The following is a 21,579-nucleotide window of genomic DNA, read 5'->3' as shown; positions in this document are numbered from 1 at the left end:
CCAGGTATGGTGGCCCATTCTTATGATAGGAATACTGGGGAAATAAGTTAGGTAGATCCCAGACCAGCCAGTCTAGCCTAATTGACAAGTTCCAAGTGAGTTAGAGACCCTATCTTAAATAAACAAACAAAGGCAGATGACACCCAAGGGGCAACAAGATGATCCTCTGGTCTCTACACACATTCACACCTATGCGTGTATATGTGTGTGTGTGTGTGTGTGTGTTATGTGCACACACAAAAACTCAAGTGTGAATTACTTCCTTGCTATGTGACTTTATGCAACTAAATTAAAGAACCTAACACAATTTATTCATGTATAAACAGAGATAATGCTGATACCTCAGAAGAATGTAAAAAATAATATAATTTATAGCAATAAAAATTCATAAAACATAGCAAAAGCTTTCATTATATATAAACTATTTTTAATAGACATTAGAGAAACCAGCAAATAATACAGAAAAGACCACAGCATTAACAATAGTTACTTTCTGTCCTGTTGTTTTAGGAGCACACCATAAGTATGTACCTTCCCTTAGAACTATGCTCAGAATCCCTAATAATCCTAAGTGATGAAGTCGGGTGCACCGGACTGACTTATGGGCATTCTTCTGGTGCTTGAGGAGCCTGTGTGAGCAGAGCTCCCCATGTCTGACAGTACATGTGCTGCAGTGGTTCTCCTGCTTACATCCTATCTCTAACACTAACATAGGAAGAGGGTGGGCAGGTGACACAGTTTAAATCAGAAACCATAACCTCACAAACCACAGATCAGTACGCATCATGATCGCCCTACCCTAAAGCGAAAGCTAAAGCTGTGACTTTCCGCATCGCTTCATTCAGCCAGGTGCTATGGTCTACACAGAGCTCCTGCACAGGCTGCATGCTGACCAGGAAACCTTAGGAAGAAGTGAGTCACTAGATCATCCCCCTGAAAGCTGCATCTGTCCCCATTCCTTCGTTTTCTCTGCTCCCTGCGCTCTTTGAGGTGAAGACCCTCCTCATCGACCTGCTCTCTGTTATCACCCACGGGCCAAGGACTAAGGACTAAAATCTGAGACCATGACCTAAAATGAATCTTCCTTTTCCTTTGTCACAGGTTAGAGCTACGCATACGGGAGGGACACATACCAGGCAAGGGTTCAGCAGCTAGTGCTCTGGTTGTGAGTGTGCTAGTAGCCACTGAAAACTGTTGCTGGGTGCACTGGCACACATCTTCAGGAGCATCTCTGAGCTACACAGAGTTCCGGGCCAATCAGGGCTACACAGGGAGATCAGGCCTCAAATAAGTCAATATATGAACATTGTGTTTAGTATACTATGGAAGACATGAGGAACAGTTAAAAAACAACAGCCATCATAAAATTCTGTCTTTTACTTATGCATAAGCAATTTCACCTTTAGTATTTAACCTTTAGTATTAATCTAGCAATGTGTGTTTTAAATATTTTAAAACTATATCTTAGAATAGTCAATTTAAACATAGTTTTCTTAGCAATCATGGCTACATAAATAAGTTATGAGTTATTTAAAGATGTTCCTAAAATTAAAAATAAATCAAGAAGCAACGCACTGTTGTTTGAATTTTAAACAGAAGCAAAATGTACTCTAAAAGATTACTTATATTTCATAATTCTTTCTAAGTAATAACGTGGTCTTAAACTGTTTGTCAAAAGGTGCTCAACAATCATTACACAGATTTTTCTATATGATGGATCCTACGCTAACCATGACTCACAGTCGTCAGCATTATAGCAAGAACAGTGACATCACAAGTCATTATTGCTACAATATTCTCACTCCTCATGATTAGATGGCTGATCTTTCCCAACTATATTCAATATCACTAAGTCAGTGGTTCTTAAACTGTGGGTCACGACCCCTTTGGGGGCTGAACGACCCCTTCACAGGGTGAGGTATCAGATATTTACATTACAATTAACAATAGTGGCAAAATTACAATTATGAAGTAACAATGAAATAGCTTTATGATTGGAGGTCACCACAACATGAGGAACTGTATTAAAGGGTCCCAGCACTGGGAAGGTTGAGAACCACAGATAGGCTGAAAAAACTCTTAAAGCTTACTATGTGTCTCACATTATAAGCAAGTTTATTTTTGAGAAACTGTAACCTATTCTTACTTAGTGTCTCTTGATTACCTCTCATTTCATACAATATTCTTTATGGAGATAAAAATATTACTTTCCCTGCTGCCTAGTGACTCTTTAAAAGTATTGTTCAATATGCTGTCAACTCTGGTCTCACTAAGTCTGGAAGCCTTCCTCAGATCTGCCTCCTGCATTTCTACCAATTCCAGCACTACCATAACCACCTAGCTCAACAGAACAAGGAACAAATACTCAGTTTTTAGCCTTTGAGAAATGGTTAATTCATGCAAGAACACAAAATCACTTAGTCAGGAAGGGAAAGTTTTCAAATTGCATTGATGATTCGACATACAGAACAAGAAAGAATGGTTTTCCTACAACACTGTCTAAATAGAACAGGCAAAGAAAGTAAGCCTCTACCCCCAGCAAAATATATAAATGTAAGAAAAATCCACTTGGAAAATTATAGGGCATCTTTGTTCTAGAGAAGACTACCAGATGTTTAAGTTTTCAGAACAGAAATGAAAATTAAGACAGTTTCCAGCAGAAGGTACTAGATTTCACAGGTTCAGGGGAAGAGGGGCTGGAAACAGAGCTCAGTGGCTAAAACCACTTGTGCTCTTGCAGAGGACCAGGGCTGGGTTCCAAGCACCACCCAGCTTAAATTATTCACAACTCCAGCTCCATCAATGCACCCAACACCCTCTTCTAACCTCTGCGGTCACCAGGTATGCATATGGTGCACATTCATACGTGCAGGCAAAACACTCATACACACAAAATAAGATAAGTAAGTCTAAAAAAAGAAGAACTGAGGAGGGATAGTTTAAATGTAAAACGTTCACAGTGCTTTTAAATCCTGCCATCCTCAATTCTAGATTGGTAAGGTCACTAAGAAATGAATTTTTCCCCCTTTTGGGGGCTGGCATGCACAGCTCAGTGGATACAATCCTCAGTTCTACCAAAAAAGTCTTAAAATATAATCAAAATACAGCTAAAACAGAACAAACCATGCTCCTCTCCCAAGGAATTTGCACTACTAACTAGGTCACTTTTACAAGGTACCAACCACAAAACGTCAAACCAAACCAAACAACATTCTACTCATGAAACTATGTCCTGCCACCATATAGTGAATCTTGATTAAGGGTGACCTGTACCTAGAACTATGCTATAGTGACCGGAGAAGCAGCAACAAAATTAAAGAGGTGATCACACAGCTTATCTCTTACAACCTCTAGTGTTCCTATCTTCCTTCCCTCCCTTCCTCCCTTTTCTTGTTTCCTGGCTAGTCATGCACTCTTAGAATCAATATTCCTATCCCTACCTCCCAAACAGCTAAAGCAAGCCCAAGTATGACAGACAGTCTCCCAAATTTTCTGACTTTAAATTGGAAATTAAGTATTCACCTACATAATAAATAGTTTATCATAGTACTTTCATTATTTTTTTGAGAATTTCATACATGAATACAATATATTTTGATCATATTCATTTCCCACCTCATCCCAATTTTCTCTCTCTCTCTCTCTCTCAAACACACACACACACCCTATTGATCACAAGCTGTGCTGCTCAATTACTCTGAGGTATGAGGCCATTCACCAGTGCATGGTTGACCAACCAGAGGCCACTTAAGAAACTGACTGCCTCCCCAAGAAGCCATCAGCTGTGAAGAGTTCCTCAGCTAGAGGTGGGGGCTTATAGGTCCCAGCTCCTGAGTTGTTGATTTTTAAAACTGTAAGATTTAAGAATTTTGTTTGTTCCGTAGTTACATAATTTTGGCAATGAACATAATGGTACAAGTCAGGCAGTGGTGGTACAAAACTTTAATTTCAGCACTTGGGATTAAATTTGAACTCACTCTCAGTTTAAGGCCAGCCTGGCCTACAAGAGCTAGTTCCGAGACAGTCTCCAAAGATACAGAGAAACTCTGTCTCAAAAGACCAAAAAGAAAAAGAAAAAAAAAAAAGAATATAATGGTACAAACTATGACATTCTGTATTTGAGCGAGAAGTTGAACTTCCAACGTAAGGCACAGAACACTCTAAATCAGACTTTCCATGAGACAGTGACAATGTGTCACAAGGGGGACCAACAGCAAAGTGAAGGATTAACTCACTGGGCCTTCCCAAGAAACGAACCAGCCTGGGTTCCTCTCTTCTTCCTTTAAACTTAGCTATCATCAAAGCTTAAAAAAAAATGAAAGCACCACGGAATTATACATCATACATACATATTATACATATATATTATACATATTATACATACATACATACCTAACAATTCCTTTGTCACAACTTAATTTCTAATTTATAAAAATTTATCCTGGAACTGTCAAGTAGGAAACAGTGATGAGAATTTAGTAATATTTTTTTTAAAGGTTCTTCTTTACTATATGTGAAAAAATATTTGTCATTAGGAACAAATAATGACATGAATTACCAGTGACCATTACTTCTGCCTTAGAAAAGCAGCGGCTAATGAATGTCCAATCAGGCATTCCTGCAGCAGCATCTCTTGTCTGAATATCTGCAGAGGCTCCAGGGCCCTATGGGTGGGGCACGGGAGAGTCTATACTGGGAAGAAATGTAAGCGATAAGTTACAATGACCCATGGAAACAACAAGAGGAGAGAGAGTGCTGGTGCGCTATTCTGACCACAGTTAGTTCTTTATGGGGAGGAAAGGGAGCATGTGCCCTGCAAGCATTTGGAGGTAAAAGCACAGGAGAGAAAGTCAGCTCCAGGATCAAACTCAGGACCTCAGGTCCTTAGACTTGACAGTAATATGCTCACACCTTGCTCCAGCTCACTAATCATTAGTAACAACTTACAAGAGTAAGGAATATAGTACATGTCTGGACCATGACAGTGACCAATTGTTTATCATTCTGTTACAGGTAAAGTTTCAACAGTCCCAGTGGGGAAAGCTCAAAACCAGTTGAGAAAAATGAGGCAGGTGTCAAAGAACAAAGCATCACGACAAGGAAAAGAGACCAAAGGGAAGCCAGAGAGCTAAGAGGAAGACTGGTCATAGTCACAGGGCTAATCCCAAAGTTCCAAGCATGGACAAAAGGAAAAGGGCACAGTAACATCCGACCTATCAGTCATCCCAGACAGGCTGATTACTAAATCGGACAGACATTCTCACTACCAAGTGCCAGCGTCAGCGGCAAAGGTCACACACACCTCTAATTTTCCGTGCTATGAAACCTATTCCAGGACGCTAAAATATCACCACACAAGTCTATTTGCTTTTTCTATTTGTTTCAACCTTCAAAACATGAGCATAAGAATTTATGTCCTTGAGTGCAATGGTGAGTGGTTTTTATTCGAGCCAATTTAATACAATGAAGAAGCTATTAAAACACACCTAAGATCATGTCAAGTCAGTCTTCCTAATTAGCTCTTCTATGGGAGAAACGATTAGCCTAACTTGGTCTCCTGCCAAGGATATACAGTACACTAAGAACATCCAACATTTTATGAAAGACCTGAGTATGTTTCATTAAAAAGCATTAAAACCTGTGCTGCAACTTAAAATGCTGGCAAATGGAGGCAGCTTCTCAGCAGGAACACAGAATAAATCTTAGTGTCAAAACTGACTGCAGATCCAATGTCCACAAATAAAACAGTAAGTCACACGGAAGGCTGTAGACGGATCCCCTCCCCCATTTTCTTTTATTTTTTGAGGCAGAGTGTTGCTATGTAACTCAGGTCTGAACTCACAGTCCTTGTGTCTCAGCTTCCTTCCTAGTACGTGGATTACAGGCGTTATGTCACACTAGGCTCTATGATTTATAATTTAAGCCACTAATTCAATTTTAACTCCAACTTCCAAAATTCATGTCAATATTTCTAATCACGAATACTTAGGAAATAAATGCTTGTATCATATTTTATGACCTGAAGGGACAACAGACTCAATGGCTCTTACAACGAAGACAGAGAATTTCGGTTTTCATGGATACCGAATAAAACGCAGTAATGCACTAAAATTTCCGGAATGTTTATATTAAACAGCTAGGGTTTTTTTTTCTTTTTTAAGGCTACTATTAACTAAAAGGCACACTACGCCATAAACTGTTTTGAAAACACAGTAGCAAAGGAGTTACTTATCACCGAGTTCATGGTGTAAAAAGCCATGGAGATTCTGATGCCAAAACCTAGTCATCTATTTAGCACAAAAATACTTGACTGATCAACTCATTTCTTATAGTGTTTTCCTTCAAAGCAGTGAAAATACATACCGGAGTATAACATTTCTAAATTTACACCTAGAAATAAATGTGCTGAGTTTGTTTGAAACTGCATATGACCCGAAGTGCAAATCCACAGGCACAAGGAACAAGCCCTAAACTGTTTTCCGACGGGAGTCCCCTTTCCCAACAGACATCTGACAAGTCTCTCTAAAGCCACCTGAGGGCTTATTGCTGGCTATGTCACAAATGTAAGGGGAAATAGGATAATACTGATGAATCCAATCTAAACTGTATTGGGAGGTAGGAGAGCATACTTAACTGTCCCAAAACTTCAATCTTAAAACTGCTACATAAATACCAAACCATCAGACAACTTCAAACCCCGCCTTCCAACAGCGGGATCTAATAGTACTGTCCTAAAAAACACTGCCCTTGACACTATCAGAGTCACGTGTTTGATACAATCTAACTATCTCTGACCCGAGTCAAGTCACAAAGTTGAGCGACTGAGAGCTATAATAATATTTTCCTTAAGGTAGCCTATGTGTGTTTTCAATAAGTACAATCTATTTGCTATAATTACCACTATACAGCATACACATCAGTTACAGTGAGCACTGCATCCTCTACGCTTCCCTACCCTACTACTTAACAGAGAAATGCAGAAAAGCCACCTCTGAAGATAACTAGTCATTCACCCACATCCTGCAAACACAAATTAGCCCAAGAGCCACTCTCACAGGAAAATCAGAAACCTCGTCCTGACCCAGGTGCTTCACTGGCTAGCCTGAAAGCCTGTATCTTAGACTCATCTGTGTCTAAAGAATACAATTAAGCTGGTTCTTGAGATAGACTAAAACTAATAGCACTTATATGAATTAACTCGTGTTCAGTTGATAGTCTCCTGGGAAGTGAAGTTGGGTTATGAGTAAGTCTTGCCTCTGCCTCTAGGTTAGCAACATACAAAGGACTTCACCTCAATACCAGGCTTGGATTATGAAGAAACAGAGGGGTCTTGAACTTGCAGTATCAGCTTTAGTTGTGAACTACAACACTGATGATCCTGCTTTACTGCTTTATCCTAGACAACCTGAGAAAGTACCGCTCACAAGTCACGGGCCCTCTTGCTTTAGTGTAGAAGAATGACAGTTTCCAGACAGTAGATATTAACAAAAGATCAGTGCAGGATATGATCTCTCAGAAAAGGGAAATGAGGGGTCCCATGAGAAGCCTGGGAAGAGTTCCCAGGCCACAGTACAGGAGGGAGAATTAAACTTAGGCAGTTTAATGTGCATCACCAGGCAGGGAGGGTCCGCTGCAGCTCTTTACAAGACACCTAGTGACACCAAAGGGAGAGGAGGGCACCTTCCTTTGATCTTTCTGTCCCGAAGCTCTCCCATCTTGAATCTGCTTGAAAAGAAGCTCTGTGACTGCCCCCTCTTACCAAACACACTGTTCAAAGACTCCACTTATCACAGCTACAGCATCTGACCTACTATGCCGGGTCACACAGGTGACCTCCTGCCCCGGTCTTCCATCTTCCCAGATCCCAATGCTCCCCTCATCTCTACAGGTACACTGGGAAAGCCTCTTTGATCTGCCATCTAGGCAAACGCATGAAATGCCTTGGGGCAATCGCTTCTATTAAAGTAAATTTTCAGGTTAAAGAAGAAACTAAAAGAAAAAAAAATAAGAAAAGAAGGGAGGAGAGGAAAGCCAGAGTTGGAAATTCCCGGAGACCATGAAGGTTTGTGTGCTGGTAGAGTACAGAAGCCATGGTGCAGGCTGAGCGGAAGGCCAATGGTATGGCTGTGAAGAACTAGGGAAACACTCAAGACACAGGTGGAAAGTCTTAGCCACGGTGCCTGCAGCCACTGGAAACTTGTAATAACAGGACACGAGAGAGAACTCTGAGGGAAGTAACAACTACTGCCTTGGCTGCAGAGCAGAATCAGCCGTACACTAAAAGCTACAGAAATCTCCTCTACAAAATCAAAAGCCACCTCAAAAGGATCAAATTGTTTCTAGGTAACCTGAACATGTCCCAAAATGCAGCTTAAGAGTATTTACAAAAACATGGAAACACACAAAACGTAACAGAACACAATTTATAATGCCTGGCTTCCGATTAAAAAATCACCTGGGTAATTTGTATAGAGGTAAGAAAGTCTTGGCCATAATAAATGGAAATGTAAATCAATAAAAGTAACTCAGAAATGACAGGGATGGCAGGATTTAATAAACAAGAATATCAAAAGACTTATAACAAAGTTCTATTTCCTCAAAAAAATATATCTTAAGGATGTAAACAGCACATAATTTATTGAGCATCCAAACTGAACTTCTAGAACTGGCGGCGGAGCGCACTGACTGTGCCTGAACAGAGAATACAGTACAGAAATAGAGATGACTGAAGACGAGAGCAAGTCTGGCTCCAGACGAGTTCACACAGCCTAATATACATGAGTTTCTGAAGGGGAGGGGAAAGAGCACAGGAAAACAACTGGAAGTACAATGGCCCAAATGTGCAAATAGAATCATAACTATAAATCCATAGATCCAAAGAGTTCAACAAACCCCAAGGGTTTTAGTCAATATGATCTTCAGACAAGCTTTGTTTATTAAAATACATATAAAATATCACTACAGTCAGCTTTGCTTCATTGTGAAAATCTGTCAGAGAAACAAACTCAAAGATGATAGGGTTATCTTGGCTCAGGGGTTCAGAGGTTTATAGCCATGATCAGCTGATTCCATTCCTTCTGGGTCTCGTGAAGCAGAACATCAGGTGCAGGCACAGGGGGACAAAGCTATGGACAACATAGTGGCCATGGATAGAGGGAAGAGGGAAGAGTCAGGAACAAGGTCATACTTCAAGGCACACACTAACCCCACCCCATTCCACCCTCCCACCCCGTCCACTCACCCCAATGAGCTTGACCTTAGTTCCCACCAGCTCCTAATACCTCCATCAAATCTGAAACCATCAATGGATTAACCAATTAACTAGTCATCTAGTCATGATCTAATCACTCCCCAGAAGCTGCACCTTTAAACACAGTTGTGGGTACTAAGTCCTCAACACATAGGCTGTGGGAGAACATTTCAGACCTGATCCACAAGATGGGACAGCAAGGGCCATTTGTAACGGCGTAAACGAATGCAGACAGATTGTAAAAATATATACATAGCTTTAATGGAGAAATAGACTTACAGATCAACCTTTCCAGCGGAGACCAGGAAAACAGAAGCAAGCGCTGCGAGCACGCTCGCCAGATTTATAGGTAAACATTAGCCCGAAGCGAACACGCCCCCTAAGAGGCGGGACTTATCCCTACATCTCATCTCCCCCTTTTGTCTAAATAAGACAGAACTAAACCAAATACAACTATATACAATAATAACAAATAATAAATATAACAAACAATATTGAGAACAAAAGTTTTGCTAAACATTCTATCTCAAGGAGTCTAAATAATATAGAGAGTAACTACAATTATATAATCTTCAACTCCGTCAAGTCCCTAAGGGGCGGGACTTATCCCTACAGCCATTATAATAAAATCACTTAAAATCTAGTGGAAAACCATAAAGGCCATCAACAAGAGAAAGATATGCAGCACACATAGTGGAACAAAAATACAAATCATAGCAGAAACCATGGAGCCAAAATTGTCAAAGCTCTGACAAAAAGCATTAATGTGGACTTCTATATTCGGCAAAAGTATTTTCAAGCACCAAGGCAAATAAGTGCTTTTACAGGCATACAAAAATGAAAAGAATTCAGACCAGATTTTTCAGTATAAATAATGATATATAAATCTTACAGGATGAAAGAAAAAGAAAAATCTGCATAAACACAAAGGAATCAGAAACACCAAAATGGTAAAATACACAAGTAAAACATAAAAGGCTTAAAAAATGTTTGCATTTCCTTAAAAGATAATTGGTTAGTTAAAGCAAAAATAATAATGTACTGCAGATGTATAACAATTGTAACAAAATTTATGATACATGTTATATACCATAACTCATAAAGAAACCACATTCACATGCACATAGGGCTGCTAGTGTCTCATCAATGGGAAAAAAAATTGGGCGAAGAAAAAAAAAAAAGACCTACTTTCAGCCTAAAAGCAGAAAAAGTAAAAGAACAGATGGAACAAAGAAACCAAAGGCAATTCAGAGATTTAAAGCCAATGACATCAAGAATTACACAAAAAGTAAACACTTAAAACATTCCATTTACAAAGGAGATTATAAAATTAGATGCAAGATTCAACTACATACTGCCTACAAGAAATTTTCAATAGCTGAAGTGTTTCAACGGGTAAAGTACTTACTGAGAACGCATGAGTACCTGAGTTTGAATCCCAGTATCCACATAAAAGTTGGGTGTAGCCACAAACATCTGAATTGCCCAGCACTGGTAAGGAAGACAGGCAGAGCCCCAGGGCTCACTGGTTAGACAGTCTAACAGAAACATAAACCTACAAATTCAGTGAGACAGCCCGTGATATGTAATCTTGGTTGTCAACCTGACCACATCAGGAATCAACTAAAACCCAAGGAGCACAACCTTGAGGAGCTTTTCTTGATTGGATCATTTGTGGAAGAAGACCCACCGTAAATCTGGGCCACACCCTCTGTGGCAGCCCACATAAAAGGACATGAAGAAGGAACCTTCTACTTCATGCCTGCTTGCTCTCACTCTACTGTCAAATTCAATCCCGCTGCGGAGGCATTCCTGCGCTGGGATTAGAATCCACTGTTTTAGGATCCCAACATATCCTGAAGACCAGCTAAGACATCTCGCCTCGTGACCAACTATGGGACTCTTGTCTTTTCCATCAGGAGACAGACATTGTTGGACTAGCCAGACCACAGTCTGTAAGTCACTCTAATAAATACATAGATATTTATGTACTTAAATACATAGATATATATGTACTATATATGTGTGTGTATTATTACATATAACACACATACACACACATTCTATCAGTTCTGTTCCTCTAGAGAACCCTGACTGCTATAAACCCTGACTCTAAAACTAAGGTAAAGGCACAGGAAGATGGTTCAAGCAAGAAGACTAGAGTTGAGTTCACAAGAAACCGTGGAAATCCTGGATAGACATGTTGAACGATCTATGATTCCAGCTTTCAACGGTGAAAAGATGGGGGAGCCTTAGTGCAGGCTGGTGAAACTAGCTGGGTATGTGCGCTCTAGAACTGAGAGAACCTGCTCCAAAGAAGCAACAGACAGTAGAAGGCAATCGAAGATTCTTGACATTAACCCTGGACACCCACATGAACATGCACACAGCCTGCATGCACACCCACACACATGCAAATATAAATGCACACAGGCACACACAGCACATACTCAGACATAGGAAAGAAAGAATAAAACAAATGCTGAGAAGAAAATGACAGACGTCCCATCATCACCCTCTGGCCTAAATTAACAAGACAGGGAACCAAACCATACTGACACCCGTCAAAAGAAAAGCATCTACATTAACATCACACAAAGCAGGCATCTGGCTTAGACCATTTTAAATCACTTTAACAAAACACCTGCGATTAAGTAAAGGGAAATTTACTTCCATAAAGCTGTGAAGCCAGCATGGTGAGGGAAGTGGCAGGAAGAAACTACCTCCCAATACTGTGCCCTCGGAATTGAGTCTCCTACATACACTGTCTCAGATAGTAACAAGGATATTGACAAGGATGGAGTAAGCTAACTCGTTCCAAAGAGGCTGTGAAGACATCATGATCCTTAAACATTTGCATACCTCACTACAGTGCCTCAAAAGAGATGAAGCAAAAGACTGAACTGAAAGGACAAACAATAATCCACAGAATTCAAAATACAGGACAAATTAAGCAGAAAGAAAAAAACAAGACCAACAGCATCCAACCAGATATGTACAGCACATATCACCCTACAACAGCAGAATAAACTTTTTCACACTCACTTGGAACACCAAGACAGTTTACCATTTTTTTTTTAAAAATAGACTCTCATCTATATATTTTGAGACAGAGTTTCACTGTGTTGCCCATGCTGGCCTTAAATTCATCTTAAGCAATTCTCAAGTGTAAGCATCCTGAGTATATGGGACTACAGACATGCACTAACATACTAGACTTTAAGTATATTTTTAATTGACAAATGCAACTATATATTTATTGTATAAAGCATGTTGTTCTAAAATATGTATGTTCTGTACAATGGCTAAATCAAGCTAACAAATCACATACCATACTTCACGGACTTATTTTCTATTATGATATACTCGGTTTATTCACAAATTTTCGAGAAGACACCACCACTATGATGACTGGAATGGCTAGTACTGTCAGTTTGACATGGCTGAGAATCACCCTGTAGACAGGGCATGCAGATGAGGGGTCATCTAGACAGGATTAGCCTCTGCCGGTGAAGGACTATCTAGATCAAGTCAGTTTCCTAGCCGCCTATGAGGAATTCTCTAGATCAGGTTCCTAACTATGAGTGCTACTATTCCTTGAGGAATCCTGCACAGAATAAAAAAGAGAAGGTAAGCTGAGCACCAGCACCATTTCCTGGCTGTGGATGCCATATGACCAGCTGCCTCCAGCTCCTACCACCAGAGCTTCCCTGCCATGACTGACTACCTCAGACTGTGAGCCAACAGTCTTAAGTAGCTCTTCTCACAGCAACAGAAAAAGTAACTGATGTAGTTACCATGCTGTAAATAAAAATCTGAACTTATTCTTCCAATTGATGTAAATGTTTGTATTCTTTAAATATATCCCCATCTCTTTTCCCTCAAATTCCAATCCCTGGTAACCACCAATCCACTCTCTGCTTTGCCTAAATCCAAGTTCCTTAGATTTCACATATAAGTGAGATCATGAAGTACTTGCTTTCTGTGCTTGGCTTATCCCACTTAACATAATTTCTCTAGGTTCTTTTCATGACAAAGGAGCAGTCAATTGTGCATGTGTGACAAATTTTCTTTATTCATCTATCCATAGACCCTAAGGTTGACTGTGTATTTTGGCTGTTGTAAATAATTCTACAATCAACAGGACGGTGCAGACATTTCTTGACATACTGACTTCATTTTCTAGGAACCTTGCACCAGTAGTGGAACTAGACAAGGCAAGTCTAGTGTTTATTTTTTGATGAACCTCCATCCCATTTTCCATACTAACTATATTAAATTACATTTCTATCACGAATGTAAAATGTTTCCCTTCTCCACATTTTTCCAAAGCTTATTGTTTTCAAACTCTCTGGTAACACCCATTCTAAGTTATGAAGGATAACATCTCATTCTGTATTTCCCTGGCAATTAGTAATACTGAGTGTTCTTGCTTTTACAAGAATTGGCAATTTTCTTTTGAGAACTGTCTTTTCAGATCATTTAAATCATATTATTTCTTTACTACTGAGTTGGATTCCTTAAACATCTTAGACATTAACCTCTTATCAGATACATGTTTTGCAAATATCTTCTCCCATTCTGTATGACAAGATTTGACTCAAATTTCTGGCTGAGGATGTACTCCGTTGGTAGCCTGCCTTGATCACAGGAAGCCCTAGGTTTATTTGATTCCTGTATAAGTCTGGGCTCGGAAGCATATTCTGCAATCTCTGGTGGAAACAGGGGGATCAGAAGTTCAAGGCTATTGTTATATTGGGTCACATAAGGAGCTTGATGCTGGCCCAGGCTACTTGAGACCCTGCCTCAAAAGAGTAAAGATTTGACTCATTTATTTCTGTTGTGCTGAGACAGGGAAGCCAAGTGTAGAAGCAGAGAGATGAATGAAAATAGAGCAGTAATCCAAGGAGGAGATGAAAGTTATCTTTAAATAGGGTGAGGATGTCAAGTGTTGAGTAACAGGCACAGTCTACAAATATTCTTAACATGACGCTAATGAGACATTCCTGACATATTAACTTGAAAGTAAAAGGCATAGAATCTTAAAAGATGGGGCTGTCACCATCTAAAATGAAGAGGACAGATGCTGGGTTTGGGTGAGACAGGAGAAGAGGTCAGACAATCTGTTTTAAAGATAATAATTGAAAAGTCTGTTAACACGCCTTCCGCCAAAATGTCGATGCACCTGAATTACGTAAGTCTAATGTTTAGAAAATGGGCTTGAACTAGAAAAAACTTGTAGTTACAAGTTGTCAACATATAAGTCACCAGCTAAAAGAGAATAAAAAAAGCTCTCAAAACTAAGCGGTTAGGAAGAAAAAGGGCATCTAGCACCAGAAAGTAACCGGGTCCCAACAAACAAAGTCTACGAAGGAAGGAAGAAGTGATTCCTTTGTGATACAAGAAGCTGGAAAACAAAAGACGACAACAGCATTTAGGAAGTGACATGTACTGGTGACTACTGTAGTTAAATTTTTAGTCTGCCTACAAAAGAGAGCAGGTTTACGGTACAAGGGCTAGCTGGATGGTGTCCTTCTTCGGGGCTTGGTGAGAAAATATGTTCACAAAGAATCGGACAGAATGTGGGCGGGGGGGGGTGATTATGACAGAACGACAGAAAGCGTCTAGAACCATGTTCTGAGCTAGAGGAAGGTAGGATCAAATGCACAAGTGACCCATCAGGAGCACTAATAATGTAGGTTCTTTTTGTTTGCTTGTTTTTTGGGGGTTTTGGTTTGGTTTTTAGGTGTAACAGTCCTGGCTGTTCTAAAACCCATTTTGTAGACCATGCTGGCCGTGAAATCACTGAGCTCCATCTGCCTCTTGCCTCCAGAGTGCTGGGATTAAAAGTCTGCACCAATGCCAGGCTACTGACAATGTAATTCAACAGGCAGAAAGGCCAGGGGCATTAAATACAGGTAGGTATTTGTGGGTACAAAGAAAATATTTTGAACCCTATCAATTCTTCTATAAGTATGCTCTTCTGAAGTGGTCTTTCACGAGAAAAGTATTTGAATATTATCATCTCAATTTTACTAAATGCTAAAAACAAACAAATAAGAAAAAAATATTAGAAAGTTTAATGGGATGAGAAATAGACATCCTGGAATTATTCTAATTGAGATAACTACTTCAAGTGATGACTGCACAGCACTGGTCATTCTATTCAATATGCAGTAAGTGACGTCAACACCATTTCTAAATTTCCTGTTTTCCCATTAACCCAAAGTCCTCTGGACAGTAGCTGCTGCTCTATTTTCCTACATATGTATCTGCATGCTTTCAAGTATTTGGCAAAAACCACCAAACTGCAAAAAGTAGTCTGGCCCTGGAATCAGTTCTTTGGTAGTTTTGAGAAAAGAATGATTAACAATTTCCATCAATGGAGACCACTGCATAATCTAGACAGAGCTACGTTGCTCGTTTACATGAGCACAACCTAACATAATTGTAAACTCACAGTGGCTTCATAAGTATGTGGTTGAGACACATCATTTAAAATGCTTAGGTCCTATAGGAAATAGATCATTAAGTACATAATTCTAATGCCTGGGTAAGAACAGCAGCCTTCAGTATACTGTTTTTTTTATCAACCAGCAGCAACAAGTATGTGCTTGAGATTCCCACTTTACTTTTCATAAACAGCAAATTCTAATACCTACAGTTCTGAGTCACTGCTAGGATAATTTTCACTTGAACTCCATATCCTCTCTGATTTTCATTGAAAATCAAGTATGTAATCTACAACTGCACCATCCTGAGCATATCTTGCCAGAAAACTAGGTATGCATTTTTAAGAATGAAGCTTGCAAGTGAAACTTCCCAGAGAAAGTTCTTCATAACTAGGGTGTTTATCTTGTAGCTATAACCAATGAGTCTAATGGTATCATACATTGTAATGAGTCGTTCTCTTTCCCGCCAGCCAGTTCCCAAATAATCTCACAAAAACTCAGCGACTAGCAAAGCTTGGCCTTAGTTTAGGCTTGTCTTTAACTAGCTCTTATAACTTAAATTAACCCATTTATATTCATCCTGCCACATACCCTCGTGCTTCCTCTATTCCTCCTCACACCCCCCCCTCTCTCTCTCTCTCTCTCTCACACACACACACACACACTCACACACACACACACACACACACACACACACACACGCCTAGATTCCTCCTCCTCTTTTCTCTCTCTGCCCAGAAGTCCCACCTCTACCTCCTGCCTGGTTGGTCAGATTTCTATTACATCAATCAGAGCATTACACCTTCACATAATGTACAAATATCCCACAACAGCACATTATTATAAAGAATACACTCACTTCGTTTACCATGAAATATCTACAGGCTGAAACAAAAATCCAGAACCACGTTTCAAATGGCAGGCTATTCTCAGACCTGGGAACGTTTACAGACGAATCTTAAGAGAAGGAACCCAAGTCTCAACACAAAAATTCATTACTGCTTCATATGTACCTCAAGCGCCAGCCTGAAGCTGATCTTAAGTTTCCAATGTGCCTGGATTTGGAAAGTAACCCCATTCTGTAAGTGTTTATTGGCAGCAGCGTATAAGCACTCGGAGTTTCTCCTGGAAGCTCATGGCTTTCAGAAGTTCTGACTAGGGTTCCTCAAACTGTATTAAATATTTGTGATTTTATTTTTTTAACCAGTACAGGGAGTCATATCATCCTTTATAAATGTGATGAGAACTACACAGCAAGTTTTACTAAATTCAGACATCTTGTGTGTGAGTATGTGTGTATGAATATGTTCATGAAGTCTAAAGAACTTCAGTAAGTGAAAAAGACTGGAGTATAAAACCAGCTGAGCTAAGAGAACAAAAACTATAGCATACAAATAAAAGAATTTACATGAAAAAAAAACGGTTATTTACTATATTTGCCATACGTGGCTATTCATCAAAAGACATTATAATAAATCTCTGCACACAAATAAATGACTTAAAGAGTAAATGACAAAAACTATAAACTATTCTAATTAAGTATAGAGAATATATACCATCTTGATTCAGGATAGTCTTAACATGAATGCTATTTGTCTAAAGTGATAAAATTTATGTAAAATTAATATTTATGTATAAGCAAAATACACCACAGCTGAGAGACAAATGCAGACTTAGAAAAAGCAGAAATAAGAACAAATTATTTACCTTAATATTTAAAAATCCAAACAACAAAAAAGTATCCAATTATCCCAATAAACAAGAACAAGTAAAAAGCAATAAACAATGTAAAGATTTCTAATGAAAAATTTAGGAAATATAATTTAACAACATGTCATTTCACAGTCTCTGAGTAGCAGCATTTAAACCTCAGCACTTCTAGCACTTGAGTTTCTGGCAATAGAGATTACTGTACCCTTTGGGGATAGAAACTGGCAAGTAACATGTATTCTTTGACCCAGATATCCCCCTAGTGAAAAAATGACATTAGTGGGTAAAGAGAGGCACATAAAGATTTATTCAAACATTGTTTATAATAACAAGAAAAGAAGCCTTAAAAGGAGGGGAGGTGTGGAGACACAATTACTACCTACCACTGACAGAGTAAATTAGGATTTAGTAATTTAGTAATGCATAATTTGAAACACTACACAGTCATTAGAATGTGCCGAATTTCAGTGTACTAACATGGAAAGAGGTTTATAATATTAAATAAAAAAACAAGCTGCAGAATAATATATAGTAAGATGTAGGAATATTTGCTTTAAGGAAAAAATAACCTATACAGTAGTAAACTGTAATATTGGGAGCTTTAGGAATTTCTATTTAAATAATTTCCTAAGACATCAGCGAATATACTGTATTTTTAATATGCCTATTGCTTTATTAGAGATTTCACCATCAAGATATTGTTGACTTTAGCCAAGTCACATTACAGTCATTAACAGACATTACCATCCTTTGGAATCTTCTACAGCAAGAAAAACAAACAATAAAACTACTTTTAAGGGCAAAATGTTCATTAGCAAAATGAAAAAAAACAAAATGCTTTTTAATGTTGCAGTTTTACAATTACAGCAAGCAACCAAAGATTTTCTTCTCCAACAGCAGAAACAAGCTATTTCAGTCCATTTCATTGAGTAATATAATTATGTTCATTGCATGGATATAAACAAGGGGCGAGACATTAAGCCAATCCCTTTGTGCCAGAAATTGAGTTTTCTCAGAATGATATTCATTCTCAGCAATACATGCATTGATAATACAATTTATAAATGCTATTCAAACAGCTCCATTGTAGTACAGTATCACTAGAAAGTCTGAAATTGCCTGGTGTAATTACAGGAGTCCTCAACTAGGAATCAAACATACCTGAGTTACAATTCTGACTCTGTCACTTACTAGCAATACATTCTTGGGTAAATTATATAATTTAAGGATTATCCTGTATCTGAAAGATAGATATCTCTGTTCTTGGGAGACTAAATAAGAACATCACAGAGGAATGTTGTCTAGTGACAGCCTGACCCTTTTGTCTGTCTTTGCTAAGGAGCCAGAATAATGCGCACTGTCTCTTCAGTACTGCCTTTAAAACATACTCAGTCTGTGGGAGTGGGAAGGAGGCAAAATGAGGGCATCTACAGTTACTCTTCAAGGCTGAAGAAGAACATCAGAGGCCAGGAGTTCGGGTCCAGCCTGGACAACCCATAGACAGACGCCTGTGTCATTTAAAAATAAAAAGAGGAAAAAAATCCAAACAGAAGATTAATGAGCTGACATAAAGGCATATATTTTCTCTCTGTGTCGTGTCTACATCTCCAGATACTCAGGTGTTTCACACCTGAGAGCTGTCCTTTTTCTTTTTCTAAAACAGAGTAGTGCAGCGTAGCAGCACAGCATAGTCTTGAACCTACCATCCTCAGGCATCAGCTTTTAGAGCGCTGGAATTACAGGCCTGCCTGACCCCCATGGTCAACCCTGGATTATTTCTCCGAATTACTTATTCTGGTAGATATTTGCCGTCTCCTGCATAGCTATCTATTTTGATGCACACTTTTTATTCCTGGCAGAGGATTTTTCTGTCATACATGGAGATCATGAGGAAGCACAGTGCTCCACCTGTGGCATTCTACAACTTCAGGTAATCCAGATGGCATATGGAAACAACAGGCAAGCGCGGCAGAAAGAACGTTAGGCAAGGAGGAAAATCTGCAGCATTTCTAAGAAAGGACAGATAGAGAGTTCCAAGTAACAATACAAAAAAGAATAAATACAAATTCTGGTTTGAACTAACTTTTAACTTATTGCAAGATGAGTCACTTTTCTTCCTGTAAAACTGGATCGTGACTGAGGCCAGACTTTGACTGTAAATGCTGTGGGGACGGAGCCATAGGAAATGCAAACATAAAAGGTTTAACCTTTAATATGTAAAGTGAATAATTTTCAGCATACAGAACCTTTTTTAATTAGAGTAAATAAATTCAATAGCTCTTCACATTTCATTCTGGAAGCTTCGGCTCCTCTTTCAAACTTAGCTGTACGTCAACCAAATGTATTTAACGTTCTCTGATAACACTATTCTTTAAAGGCTTTTGTAAAATCTACTAAAACTTGCAAATAGCGACTACCTCTAAAATTTAAATTATTTTCTGGTGCTTTTACTAAAAATTAATTCACACTCCCACTTACATATAGCCATTCCTCAAGGTAACTTTAAAACGCATTTAAGAAGCCGGCTAGGTGAAAGTGTATGCAAAAACCGCTTCCCATATTCACATTACACCCCTTGAGCAGATTTTTAAGTGCCATGAACATTTTTAAATCAAAACGCACCAGTCATTAAGTCTCCCTGTTTCCAGAGCACTTCCAAATTCCAAAGTTCTTCACTATCCGGAAACACGGGCTATCCGCGCTTTCGTCCGCTATTGCACAGCTTCACACTCCAGTTTAGTGTTTCAAGCATCTTTACCCGTTCCAGCACTGACAGAACGCTTTAAGACACCCATATGGTTAGCTTTCCCCCACTCTATTCCTTCCACAAGGTAAACGCTGCAATTCCGAACCTTCAACGATGCCCGCTCGTACAAGCAGTCCAGCTACACTTACGACCTAACTCTGAAGCCCAAATCAAGCAGTATAGCGCCACTCATAAAGAACTTCAGTCCCCCAGACGCCTCGTAACGGTACCGTCCGATCTTTTCATCTGCTCCAATGTCCCACAGGCCAGTCTACCTATACAGTCAGCTCTAAGGTCCCTTTGCTGCCAGCTTAGGCATGCCACTCGCTACACAGTGAGCAGCTTTTCCTCCCCATCGTTCCCTGAGTCTCCGTCCATTACTGCCCATCTCCCTCGACGAACATCCCGATGACCACCATCCCCACACGATCCTGTGCCCAGGCGCCCCTCATTCAAATTCCAGTCCCCACCGCAGCACAGAGCGGGGGCTCTCCGGAACGCCTCGGAAGAGACGGGAGGATGAGCGTTCGTGTCCTCCAGCAGCACCAGCCCCGTGCAGACTTGGGTCCCCCCCTCTCTCCGTGGAGGGCCGACGGGGCAGCCCTCTGGCCGGAGACCTCGCGCGTGCAGCTCGTCCCTGGTGGCGGGAGATCGACGTGCCTGGGTCCCAGCTCCCGGGACTCTCCGAGACCCCTGCGGACGCCCACTTGCTATGCCCGGCCATGCCCACCCGCTCGACCAAGCGCCTCACCTAGCTTCGCCCGGGACTCCTCCAGCTTCTGGATCTGGTTCTCCAAGAAGAGCATCGCCACCGCGAAGGCCACCACCGCCAGCAGCTGCAACTTGGGCGGCATCATAATCCTGAGGAGCCCCATGAAACCCGCTGCTCGAGATCAAGACATACCGCGGGGGGCGGGGAGTGGGGCCCCGCGGGCGACCGAGGCGCCGGGAGGAGACCCCGACCCGGGAGCTGCGCGGACTGCCGCGCCGCAGCGATCCCCCTCCTCCGCTCCGGTCTTCCGCCCGCGGGAGCCAGCGCCGGCCGCCCGATGCACGCTTCTCCTCAGCCCACCCGACGGCCCTGGCGCCCCGCTGCTGCCCGGCTCCGGGACCCCGCGGCCGCACGCCCTCTTTCCTCGCTTGCTCCCTTTCCCTCCTCGGTCGCTCGCGGCCGCGCGCTCCTCTCACAGCGCTGCGGCTGCGGCTGCGCCGCCCTCGGCCCGCCCCCTGCCCTCCCCCTCGGCCACCACGCGCACGCCTTGACGCACGCTGCCCGGCAACCAGAGGCTCCGCCCCCACCCTCCCGTACAGGGGCGTTCATTGGTCCGAAGAGTGGCCGCTGAGCGCCCTTTTGGTTCGATTTACGGTTGGGTTCCTTGACAGAGGACTCAAGCAAGGCGGAATGTGATTGGGCATATTCG

At 40.7% G+C, this 21,579-nt stretch overlaps 1 protein-coding gene across 2 annotated transcripts in view; it reads right to left on the bottom strand.

Moving 5' to 3' along the window:
• The window catches only part of Hs2st1 (heparan sulfate 2-O-sulfotransferase 1), a 121,340-nt gene extending 99,963 nt beyond the window's left edge, over window positions 1-21,377 (bottom strand). For both annotated transcript variants that reach the window (XM_041653702.1, XM_041653711.1), the window contains exon 1: window positions 20,910-21,377. In XM_041653702.1, the coding sequence (XP_041509636.1) occupies window positions 20,910-21,033 (124 nt within the window). In that variant the 5' untranslated portion in view covers window positions 21,034-21,377. The remainder of the gene's footprint in view (window positions 1-20,909) is intronic.
• Window positions 21,378-21,579: the final 202 nt, after the last annotated feature.

The sequence above is a fragment of the Microtus oregoni genome, unplaced genomic scaffold, assembly GCF_018167655.1.
Source record: "Microtus oregoni isolate MIOR12 unplaced genomic scaffold, Mior012 000000F_ref0000247, whole genome shotgun sequence".
In the NCBI taxonomy this organism is placed as follows: Eukaryota; Metazoa; Chordata; class Mammalia; order Rodentia; family Cricetidae; genus Microtus; species Microtus oregoni.
The sequence above is the reverse complement of the archived record's forward strand: the minus strand, read 5'-3'. Positions and strand labels throughout refer to the sequence as shown.